The 12,963-nt window shown below is 34.5% G+C and overlaps 1 protein-coding gene across 1 annotated transcript in view; it reads left to right on the top strand.

Annotated features, from left to right (window-relative positions):
* The window catches only part of NAALAD2 (N-acetylated alpha-linked acidic dipeptidase 2), a 56,713-nt gene that overhangs the window by 30,796 nt on the left and 12,954 nt on the right, over nt 1-12,963 (top strand). The window contains exons 14-18 of the mRNA XM_016153171.2: nt 3,467-3,558; nt 7,782-7,872; nt 9,475-9,739; nt 11,865-11,946; nt 12,152-12,244. Of these exons, the coding sequence (XP_016008657.2) occupies nt 3,467-3,558; nt 7,782-7,872; nt 9,475-9,739; nt 11,865-11,946; nt 12,152-12,244 (623 nt within the window). The remainder of the gene's footprint in view (nt 1-3,466; nt 3,559-7,781; nt 7,873-9,474; nt 9,740-11,864; nt 11,947-12,151; nt 12,245-12,963) is intronic.

Here is a 12,963-nt window from a genome sequence, read left to right as displayed (position 1 = left end):
CAGATATGTTGTAATCTAGAGAGGATACAGACTTATAAATGAAGAATTATAATTCACTGGAATATTGGACACTATGTACGATAGACAACAATTATGGACTAGAGAACCTAAAATCCTGGGATAGCTGGGGGAGTTGGGAAGCATCAAAGGATGTTTATAAAATAATGAGCATTTGAGCTATAAATGGAAGGATATTGAAAGTAAGCGAGAAGACATTCTAAGCAGAGGACATAGTTCCCCCCAAAGATGTGGAGATATGAAAGGACATATTTCCTGACCTGCAGGTATAGCTCAGTATGCCTTACAAAATGTTCACAGAAAGATGGTAAGGACATGACAAATAGGCCAAGGAGTTCAGAAACCTGGTGATGGAGAAATTAATGAATCTTTAACAAGGCTGTACCTTAGCACATTTGTTCATTAGAAAGATCACTCTATCAGTGTAGTGAACAGGTTAAGCTGTAGCAAGCCTAAGAGCAAAGTGGAAATACTTCCCCATGCTGCTTATCACACAGGAGTATTATAAATACTAATTTTTGATATAGAGTGCTCTGAAAACTCTAAAGCACTGAGTCTCTAAAAATTATATAATCTACTCATTTTCTGTGAACTTCATTTAGTCCCTGATATAAAATTTAATTATAAAAATGTTTTTATAATTAAAACATTAATTATGTTTTATCAATTAGATATTGCTTAGATGATAGTGTGAAGTAGGTATCACTTTTCTGTAGACGCTATTTCCCAGTCTCTTTTAATCTTGCCCTTTCCCTTTAACTGTCTTTAAAAACTTGTTCTCCCAAATGAGTCTTCCATTATGCCCGTCACAACTCTCCTAACACAGAGGGTACCTTATGTCTTTGATATTTTCATTGGAATGTCCCGTGAAAAACTTCCCACCTAAAAGCAAGCTGTATAGAAAATCCGTGGTAGGAGAACCCTTCTCAGGATATGCATTTATGCTTTGTGTAGTCCTGCATAACTGTCTCTTGCTCATGAAGTCAGGGATAATAAGAATTTCAGGGCCAGTAAGAGAGACTTTTGGGTCTATGCCCTTTTGTACAAAATCAGGTGCTTATTTATGACATGTGAAAACTCAGTAAAAAAAAACCAGACTTTTTCATTCTCCTATCGGTAGCTGCCTGATAGAAGCAAGAAAGGGGACTAGGTGTTGATAGGGAGGAGAGCTAACAATTATGACAATGCATGTAGTTGAGACAGAAAAGTCTCATTTAGGGCTTCCAGGCCAAAGAGACACAGTTCTGGTTAATGCAAGACTGAGATGGTGTGATTCCAGGAAATGAAGATTTTGCAGGGAATTCAATCCAAGCTGGATGTAGGAACTGGAGTAGGATTTCAGCTATTGCAAATTGGCAGGAGCCAAGTAGAGAGTAGAACCCACTCATTGGGCTGGAAATGAGCAGCACACCTCTGCAGCTGCAAAATACTGGCAGGGAAGGGGATGCTTCTATGCAGTGCTACAACTGTTTTTAAGCTGAGGACCTCTTATGTGATGATGAAAGAATAACCAACTCTATATAAAGGCCAGAAAAGATATCGGAGGAGATGATGTTTAGGTTAAGGTGGGTACAAGTCCTCCTATTTCCACAGGTGAGAAAACTAGGGTTTAAAGATGAGAAGCAATACACCAAAGATTATAATGCTTTCTGGGTTTCTTAAGTAGGGCCTCCTTGGGTCTGTTTTTGAACGAAGCAGAGCTACAAATTAACTTCAGCCAATATATGTGATAACATGGATCTAAAATGGACATGGTTAGACTCTACAGTCCACAATTTTCCCCTTACATGGCCCTGCTTTTCTTAGAGTGTGAAAAGAAAAGTGAAGTTCATAAATATAAATATACTTTATTTTCCCCTTATGAACTGATTCTTTTTTAAAACAAATAAATTTATTTATTTAAATTAGTTTCAAGTGTACAGTACATTGGTTAGACATCTATAATGTTCGTAAAACGATCCCCGCAATTCTCCCTCCCTCCCCTGGCCCTCCACTCAGCCATCATATTAATGCTAACTGCATTCCCTCTGCCGTGCTCCCCATCCCTGTGCCCAACTATCAGCTACTAATTTGTACTTCTTCAACCCCAATCTCCCAGCCTCCCAAACCCCCAACCCTCTGTCTGTCACCAAATTGTTCACTATATTTGTGAGTCTGTTTTTGATTAGTTTGTTCTTTTTTTCCTTAGATACCACATGTAAGTGAAATCTTATGGTGTTTATTTTTCTCTGTCTGACTTTTTCACTCAGCATAATAACCTCTAGGTCCATCCATATCATTACAAATGGTAGGATTTTATTTTTTTAATGGCTGAGTAATATTCCATTGTATATATGAACCATAACTTATCCAATTATCTTGATGGGCATTTAGGTCGCTTCCATATTTTTGCTATTTTACAATTTGCTATTGTAAATTGTGCTGCTATGAATATTGGAGTGCATAGATCTTTACAAATTATTGTTTTGGTTTTCTTTGGCTAAATACCCAGAAGTACACTGCTGGGTCAAAAAGTATATCCATTTTTAATTTTTTGACAAACCTCCATACTATTTTCCATAGTGGCTGTGCCAATTTGCAATCCCACCAACAATGTATGAGGGTTCCCTTTTCTCCACATCCTTGCCAACACTTACTGTTTTTTTTATTTATTGATGATAGCCATTCTGACAGGTATGAGGTGATATCTCATTGTGGTTTTAATTTGCATTTCACTGATGATTAGTGACCTTGAGAATCTTTTCATATGTCTGTTAGCCGTCTTTATTTCTTTAGGGAAGTATCTGTTCAGGTCTTCTGCCCATTTTTCATAAATATACTTTTAATAAGGGTACTAAAAATGTGTATGTATACACAGAAGCTCTTAAAATTCCCAAATAAAAATCTGAGGTTATGTGGTTTTTAAAACTCTTCAAATTTCAACTTTGTTTAAATACAATCAGACTTTCTAAAATAACATTCTTTCTCATCCCACCCACTTTACAAATCCAGGAATTATATTGACAGTTTCAAGCTCAGCCTCATAATCTGCTACCCTGAGGCCTCTTTGCAGGTCTTCTTGGATAGAAGCAATTTACTAAAGTAAATATTATAACTAAATTTCCTCCCAGATACTTCTCACCAAAAGAAATTTAAGCTGCCAAACATTGAAGTGATGACATTGATTACAAATCTGAAACTCTATTTTAAAAGTTTACCAAAATAAGCAGGAAATTTTATCCTAGGTACACAGCAAAATTACCAATAGGCAGGCATCATAAATGAACAAGAATTTGGGCTGGATATTTTTCTTCCCATTCGCAAAAGCATTTTTTTTTCTATGAAGGACATGATACACGAATGTATACATAGTTAGAAGTAGACCTTGATGTTAACAAGGATGTGGTTTTATGTTGGCATAAATTGAGTTGCTTCTGCCACTAATTCCTAGTATTTCATTTCTTTTCAGATCTCCAGCCCTGATGATGGTTTCAAGGGTAGATCTCTTTATGAAAGCTGGTTGGAAAAGGACCCTTCATCTGAAAATAAAAATTTTCCTAGGTAAATTACTTGTTTGTAAATTTTCTACCACAGAATAAATTATGAACTCCCTTTTGCCCCTTGTTTCTCTAGACATGGAATTCTCAGATGCCTAGTGAAAAGATACTCCTAAAGGATCCCTTTGGCCTTTGATGTACCCATCAACCAGACAGTCAATCTTAAGTTAAAATTATTTTGCCACATTGTTAGAAATATTTTGCATCCCTGCATAAAATTTTATTCCAATATGTATTAAATATATTAACAAATAACTTCAGGTGATAATGATGAAGTAAAAAAAGATGGATTATTTTCTTCTAAATTTATTAATGGACATTATCAACCACCAAATTACTTGTAATCAATTTATATTTTACAAAAGTATTAATTTTCTACTTGTTCTCATTCATACAATAGCTTTCCTAAATTTATTTTATATTTGTTTTCTATTGCAATACTATTTCTTTTCTTTTCTTTTTTATTGTTTATTGGGGTAACATCAATTAATACAATTATATAATTTTCAGGTGTACATTATCATTCGACATCTGTATATTCTATTGTGTTTTTATCACCCAAAGTCCAGTTTCCTTCAGCTACCATATATTTGATCCCTTTTATCCACTTCACCCTCTCCCTCCCCCCATATTTGACCCCCATAACCCCATCTATCTCTTCCTCCTCCCCCACCCCACTAGTAACCACTACTTTGTAGTCCTGTGGTGACCACTAGTCTATAGTCCATGTCCATGAGTCTGTTTGTCCTGCTCATTTGTTGCTTTTAGGTTTATATCTCATATATAAGTGATATTATATGATTTTCAACTTTTTCAGTCTGGCTTATTTTGCCTAGCATGATTATCTCGAGGTCCATCCATGTTGTCACAAATGGCATAATTTCATCTCTTGTGGCTGAGTAATATTCCATTATATATATGTACCACGGCTTCTTTAGCCAATCATCTATTGTAGGACACTCCATGTTCTGGCCACTGTGACTAATGCTGCTATGAGCATCGGTGTACAAATATCTTTTCGGATTTGGGTTTTCAAGTCTTTGGAGTAAATGCCCAGTCGAGGCATTGCTGGATCATATGGTAGGTCAATGCTTAGTTTTTAGAGGAACCTCCATACCGCTTTCCATAGTGGCCGTACCAATTTGCAGTCCCACCAGCAGTGTATGAGGGTTCCTTTTTCTCCGCATCCTCTCCAACATTTGTTATCACTTGTCCTGTTGATTATAGCTATTCTAACAAATGTGAGATGGTATCTCATTGTGGTTTTGACTTGCATTTTTCTAATAGCTAGCAATGTTGAACATCTTTTCATATATTTTTTGGCCATTTGTATGTCCTCTAGGGAGAAGTGTCTGTTCAGGTCCTCTGCCTACTTTTAATTGGATCATTTTTCCTTTTGTTGCGATTGAGTTGTATGAGTTCTTTGTATATTTTGGATATTAGGCCCTTGTCAGAAGTGTTGCTTGCAAATATATTTTCCCATTCAGATGGTTGTCTCTTTACCTTGTTGATAATTTCTTTTGCTGAGCAGAAGCTTTTTAGTTTGATATAGTTCCATTCATTTATCTTAGCTTTTACTTGCCTTGCTTTTGAGGTCAAATTCATAAAATCCTCTTTAAGTCCAAGGTCCTTGAGTTTCGTTCCTATGTTTTCTTCTACGCATTTTGTTGTTTCAGATCTTATATTCAGGTCCTTAATCCATTTTGAGTTAATTTTGGTATGTGATGATAGACAACAGTCTAATTTCATTCTTTTGCAGGTGGCTTTCTGGTTTTCCCAGCGCCATCTATTGAAGAGGCTTTTTTTTTTTTTTCTCCACTGTATGTTTTTGGCTTTTTTGTCAAAAATTATTTGCCCACATAAATATGGGTTTACTTCTGGACTCTCGATTCTGTTCCACTGGTCAGTGTGTCTGTTTTGCTGCCAATACCATGCCATATTGATTACTGTCACTTTGTAGTATAATTTGAAGTTGGGCAGAGTGATGCCTCCAGCCTCGTTCTTTTTTCTCAGTATGGCTTTGGCAATTTGGGGTCTCTTGTGCTTCCATACAAATCTGATGATTTTTTCTTCCATTTCTTTAAAAAATGCTGATGGGATTTTGATGGGGATTGCATTAAATCTGTATAATGCTTTTGGTAATATGGTCATTTTAACTATGTTGATTCTTCTCATCCAAGAACACAGAATATCTTTCCATTTCTTTGTATCTTTGATTACTTTTAATAGAGTCTTATAGTTTTCATTATATAGGTCCTTCACTTGTTTCGTTAAATTTATTCCTAGATATTTTATTCTTTTTGTTGCAATTGCAAAAGGAATTATTTTTTCCACTTATTTTTCTGACACTTCAATATTAGAGTATAGAGGCGCTATGGGTTTTTAAATGTTAATTTGTATGCAGAGACTTTACTGTATTTAGTTACTGTTTCTAGTAGTGTTCTTGTGGAGTCTTTAGGGTTTTCTATATAGAGAATCATGTCATCTGTAAACAGTGACAGTTTGAGTTCTTTGTTTCCTGTTTAGATGCCTTTTATATCTTTCTCTTGCCGGACTGCATTGCTAGGACTTCCAATGTTACATTGAATAACAATGGCGATATTGGAGAGCCTCGCCTTGTTCCTGATCTTAGAGGGAAGGTTTTTAGTTTTTCACCAGTAAGTATAACGTTGGTTGAGGGTTTGTAATAGATGGCCTTTATTATGTTAAGGTACTTTCCTTCTACGAAGATTTTGTTAAGTGTTTTGATCATAAATGGATGCTGTATCTGGTTGAAGGCTTTTTCTGCATCTATTGATATGATCATATGATTCTTATTTTTTAATTTGTTTATGTGGTGTATCACATTAATCTATTTGTGTATGTCGAACCATCCCTGTGCCTCTGGGATGAAGTCCACTTGATGTGGTGTATAATCTTTTTAATATGTTCCTGTATTCGGTTTGCTAGTATCTTATTTAGAATTTTTTGCATCTGTGTTCATGAGAGATATCAGTCTGTAGTTTTCTTTTTGGTATCAGGTTTTGGTATCCGAGTAATATTCGCCTCATAAAATGAGTTGGGAAGTATTGCCTCTTCTTCGATTTTTTGGAAGAGTTTGAGGAGAATCAGTATTAAATCTTCTTTGAACGTTGGCCCTGGACTTTCACTTTTGGGTAGGTTTTTGATGATTATTTTAATTTCCATACTACTGATTGGTCTATTTAGATTTTCTAGTTCTTCTTGATTCAGTCTAGGAAGGTTGTATTTTTCTAAGTACTGGTTCATTTATTCTAGGTTATTCAATTTGATATTATACACTTTTTCATAGTATTCTTGTATGATCCTTTGTATTTCTGCAGTGTCTGTCATAATTTCCCCTTTAATTCCTGATTTTGTTTATTTATGTCCTCTTTTTTCTTTAGTGTGTCTAGCCAGGGGTTTGTCAATTTTATTAACCTTCTCAAAGAACCAGCTCTTTGTTGCATTTATGCAGTACTATTTCTAAAACCAGCTGATGATGGTAATTTATGGCTTCATTCTATATTCCAAATAAGTCTATGAAAGTTTAAATGTGTTTCCATTATAGAAGTTTACGTGCTTATTCAAAAAGAAAATTTAATAAATCCAAGGTGTCAATCTCAAAAACACATCTAATAATTTAGAAGTACATAGTTATGTTCTTTATGTATATGTAATTTTATATTCTGCTTTACTGATGTATTATGAACATTTTCCCATGGCATTACATTATTTTATGTGTATACATATGTATGTATATAGTGGTTTCTTGATTACATGTGAAAAAATGTATTTAGATTTAATTTTGAAATAAGGCACATTTATATTCTTCATAATCTTAAATATAGACTTTCACGGCAATTTTCTTACTAGACTATAATTCTCTGAGGGCAGGGACCATATTTTATTTGTTGTTTTCCCCTCTAAACAAATACCATAAATGCAGAAAATATGGAAGAGAGTAGTCACTAGGCTGCTGTCTTTGGGGGCACTGCCAAAGTCTGGTTGTAGGCAATACAGATTTATCACACCAGTAAATGACAGGGAAGTGTCTTGGGGGGTGGTATACCTTTTCCTAATGCCTATATATATACGATGAAATTCCTTGCTATTCTTGGATTAGTTGTCCCATCTGTTTAACTTCATATTTATTTATGCCTGTGTGTGTGTGTGTGTGTGTGTGTGTGTGTGTGTGTGTGTGTGTGTGTGTTTATTTTCTATATCTAGAATCAACAAGCTGGGATCTGGAAGTGATTTTGAAGCTTACTTTCAGCGACTTGGAATTGCTTCAGGCAGAGCCCGTTACACTAAGAATAGGGTAAGCCATTTTATTTTTTTGGATGTATAGTTACTCAACCACTATTCTTTTTGAAAAGAATTGTCATTTAGTTGTTTGGCACAGACACCGAATGAACATGTGGCCTGTGAAGGATTTCAGGGATAGAGACAGACTTCATGCCTCTTTGTGGATGGACTAGTTAGTAATTTGGGTTATTTTGTGAATTTTCACTGCCAGGGTTATTCAGTGAAATGGTAGTTGACAGAGCAATGCCAGGGACTTAGCTGGTTATCAGTACCAAGTAGTTTACATCCTGTTACTGAGGCAGGCTTTGTTGGAAAAATCTCATTCATTGTCTTGTAGGCTCTGATGTGCTTTTCCTGAGGAAGATGTACAGACAGAGAACCTATTTTGGTTGTGGGGAGTGCTAGGCTAAGATTTTTTTATTATTACTAGCTACTTTTCACTTTCCCACTACTGCCCGCCCATCATCTGAGTCCAGAGCTCTTAGGGAATGAAACAAAGTTTTCTTTCTTTAAAAAAATTTTTTATTATTCAATTAGAATTGAAGTTCAATATTATTTCTTCTTTTTTAACTTGACTTGATACTGTGTTCTGTTCTACACCGACTGGTCTGCATGATTGCCACTCAAACACATTGAAGATATGCAATTCTTGCATACACCAATATATATTATGTTTGCTACAATATGTTATAAATTATGTCATAAACAAAATTGAACTCAGATCTGTTAGATTTTAATAATTTTCAAATCATAATTGCAAAATGCCAATATCTTGCTTTTATAGAATACATAGCCCTTGTAAATTTGACTATCCAGAATACAACTCAAGCAAGAACAGCTCCAGAGTAACCCAAAATAAATGCATAAATCTGTATACTAATACTCACTACACCGAGTACATAAAAGATGCATTTCACCTCTTTCAAGGTCTCTTCACTTTTATGCTCTGCCACAATTCTTAACAAAGTTATCTAGTTTCTAAGACAAAGCAGACTAAAAGAAGAATACTAGACAGGAGAGAGACTGATACAGAGGTTCTTTTAGTGATACTAAAATCAGTAAGAATGATAGCCTTATAGCGATGTAGAAGATAGGTCTGCCTTTCCTAACTTTGTTTTTCACCTAAGTCAAAAAATATTTAAATAGAATACTGTCATGTGATTATTGTAATGGTAGCACTAAATGATACTTGGAGATGCACTGTTTGAGTAGACAGGGAAGATGCTTAAGAATTTAATCCTTCATCTATATAGGTACTTAGCTACCCAGAACCTTTCATTCTCAATCAACTGGTAGATAATTTAAACTCTGCTGATATATGATTGGACTATAAACTTCTTAATTTTAATGATCAGAAAAATAAAATTCTCAAACAGCAGTATTTTGAATGAAGATTACATGAATTATAAATGAATAATTGTATAATTTTAAATCGCTGAACATTTAGTGGTAGTGTTTTAATTAATTTTTTTTTGCTTTTTTGTGATTAACTTGGTGCCATATAGTCGCATTTTTTTCCTCCAATCATTTTTATTATGCAAAATATTGTAATTCAAATATTTAATGTTTGTATTTGGTCTTCCCCTGCCCTTTTTTTTTTTTTTTTTTTTTTTAGAAAACAGATAAGTACAGCAGCTACCCGGTATACCATACAATTTATGAGACATTTGAATTAGTAGAGAATTTTTATGACCCTACATTTAAAAAACAACTTTCTGTGGCTCAATTACGAGGAGCACTGGTTTATGAGCTTGCAGACTCTCCAATCATTCCTTTCAATATTCAAGACTATGCAAAAGCTTTGAAAAACTATGCAATGAGTATTTACAATTTATCCAAGAAACATGACCAACAATTGAGAGACCATGGAGTATCATTTGGTAAGAAATGACTAAGTAGGTACTTTTGATGTTTGTAGGATGAATCCATTTTGCTAAGTTTGTGCTCGACATTAGATTTTCCCTATACTGCCGCCTTTAAAAATAACTTTGCTGTTACAAAAATGTAACAATATTACACAAAATTTGGAGAGAAAACTAATTCTATTACATATATGTATTATAATTGTTTATTATTATTGCATGTACCTTTTAATGTTTGTCTCATAGATGATTTTTTTAACATAGTTTTTAAGCAGTTTTTCTTTGTATATCTGGCCATTTTGTGGTTGCTGTTCTATACTATATCTCCTACAGAACAGGGATGAAATTTAGTATCATGTAGTAGCATTGAGAATTGGGTCTGGAAGCAGTTTCCTGGTGCAAATCCTGGCTCTAATATTTAATCACTATGTGACCTTGGGAAAGTTACTTAACCCTTTTATGTGTTAGTTTTCTTATGAGTGAAATGGTAAAAAACATTTCCAAGATTGCTGTGGAGATGCAGTTGGTTGACACATAGAAACAATGGGGACTAACAGTGCTCATAAATGTTACCTACTATTTTATTGTAACCATTTTCTTTTATTCTGAGTATATATTCTTAGCATATACTACCAAAATTATCAAATATGTACTGTCTACTATGTACCAAATACTGTGATGTTTCCTGGGAGGTATAAGGATGTTTAAGATAGTCATTTGTCCTCAAAGGACTTAGAGTTTCTTGTAGGAAAGGAGGAGACAAAATGCGAGGAACAAGTTATTATAGAGATATACATAGAGAGTACTATAGATGCACTAAGGGGCCAGTAAGGGTTTTTGAATATCACGTAAGAATTAGTAATCTTCAGAGAGTTATGATAAACAGGAGGTACTAAGATCTAGAAATAAAATGAAGCAAAGATAATTTAGAAAACTATAACGATGCAATGGGAGAATCTCTGCAATAATGGAGAAAATGGCGATGAAACTGGAGACATAGCAGGGCCTACAATAAGATGGATATTCATCATTCTGTGACTATCCAGCATCTAGTTCTCTTCCTAAATGCCCCAATTTCCTTGCATCAATTTGTATAAGTCAGGGTCCAATTGAGAAAGAAACCACACAGTTCCAGTGGAAGGACTCTTTATGCATGTTATTTGATCCACCCGTTTACCTTAAGGACCTAGTCTGATCTATTCATGCCTTTCTCCTCCATATTGCCAAACTCTTCATCTCTATTCGTGACTCTCCATCAACATTAAACATTCTTATATCTTTTCTTAAAAACAATTCTTCTACCTGATGTGCCCTACTTCCTTCATAATCAAAATTTTTTATTTAGTATCAGCTAAAAACAGTTCCTCAAAAAATGTTTTAAGAGGACAATGATGACTGATCTATATTCTGTCTTCTGTTCTTTACCTCTCATTAACCAAACCACTGAACTATCTTATGTTCCTACTACTCTACTAAAATTGCTCTTCCCAAATTTTCATTCACCTGTGTCACTAAATAAATCAGATACATTTCAATTCTTATCTGTCCTTATTTCTATGCTTCATTTGAAATTTAAAATTCCTTCTTCAATACTTTGTCCTTAGCGCCCGTATCTATTATTAGATTATCTGATTTGTACACTGTTTAAAATTATAACAAAAATTAAAGTTTAAAGAATATCTAGGGCTAAGAAAGACCTTTTTTCTTATATTGAATGTACTTATTACACTGATTGTACCGGAGAAGGTTTTCTAATAATGTTTCACTCAGTGTTTCATTATAATAGATAAGATTCCTTAGAAACTTAACTCTTGTGTCTATCAATGAGCTTATGGTAAAACTGTTTTCATTGTACATTGCTTCACTTAGTTGCAGGACCTATTGACACTCAGGACTTACTGTACTTACTAGCAATGTGAATTATATGTCCTAGACTCTTAATAACTAATTTTAGCCATTTTCTATTTTATACATTATTTCTTTGTTACAATATTTTTAAATAATTTCCATGGTTCTGCAAGAGGGCTCAGTCGGAAATGGTTTCAATATCAGCCTGGAATGGGGAGGGCGGGAAAGAAAACCACTGATATATGAAGTACTTGTGCTTACGCATTTCTCTTCTGCTTTTCTATTTTTAAAAAAGATTCCTTATTTTCTGCTGTGAAAAATTTCTCAGAAGCTGCTTTAGATTTTCATAGAAGACTTACAGAAGTTGATCTTAATAAGTAAGTTTCAAATATGAAGCTTCCTGTTGTTTTGAAAAACAATTTGGTTATTAGAATGAACTATGTATACTCACAAGCGCTCAACTCTAAATCATTGCTACTCAAATAATGGTCTGCAAACTGGCAACATCAGCCTTGTCCTTATTTAATATTTTAAAATATGGTTCCATGATAAGGGTTATAATTATGTTTCTCATTCTCACAGTCCCATTGCAATAAGAATCATGAATGACCAATTGATGCTCCTGGAAAGAGCATTCATCGATCCCCTCGGTTTACCAGGGAGGCAGTTCTACAGGTAAGGAAGCAACAGGTGTTCCACTAAAGGACACCACATACATCACTAAGACCAAAACCAGCTTACCTGAAGTTGGCTTTAAACTATTTCCATCAAATGAATGGAAGGTAAATATGCATACTGAGAATAATGTGGATAAGATACATAACAGTATAATTTATAATATCAGAAAAAGTAATTTTATAGTTTTATTGCTTTACTGCAGAGAGGTAAATGATAGCTGAAAAAGGACTTCACAACAAAAATATAAAAGCCATAGAAACTTAAAGGGGATCTCACAGGTCATGTGGTCCAGCCTTCTACATAAATCTTTTCTATAGGATCTCAGAAATAGGCAAACCTCATTTTATTGTTTTGAGCTTCGCATAGATTGCATTTTTCACAAATTGGAGGCAACATGCTCCACTGGCAAAAGGATCGTGAAGCTCACTTTACCAAGTGGCTTGCTTTACCACAGTAGTTTGGAATTGAACTCACAATATTTCCAAGGCATGTCTGGAAGTAGTTACCTAGCCTCTGAATCTTCCAGTGATGGGAAGCTTACTATCTTATGAGGAGGTCCACTCCATTTTAGTAAAGATCTACATAACAGAGAGTTTTCATAAAGATCTATTACTCTGTCATTTCCCCCCATTCTTTTGTGCTCTCTACAGTCAAACAGAATAAGTCTAGATCTATTTCCATGTAACATTTTGGGTTTCTAAAGATGGCTCTGTTTC

Source organism: Rousettus aegyptiacus, unplaced genomic scaffold, assembly GCF_014176215.1.
Source record: "Rousettus aegyptiacus isolate mRouAeg1 unplaced genomic scaffold, mRouAeg1.p scaffold_m13_p_5, whole genome shotgun sequence".
Lineage (NCBI taxonomy): Eukaryota > Metazoa > Chordata > Mammalia > Chiroptera > Pteropodidae > Rousettus > Rousettus aegyptiacus.
The sequence above is the reverse complement of the archived record's forward strand: the minus strand, read 5'-3'. Positions and strand labels throughout refer to the sequence as shown.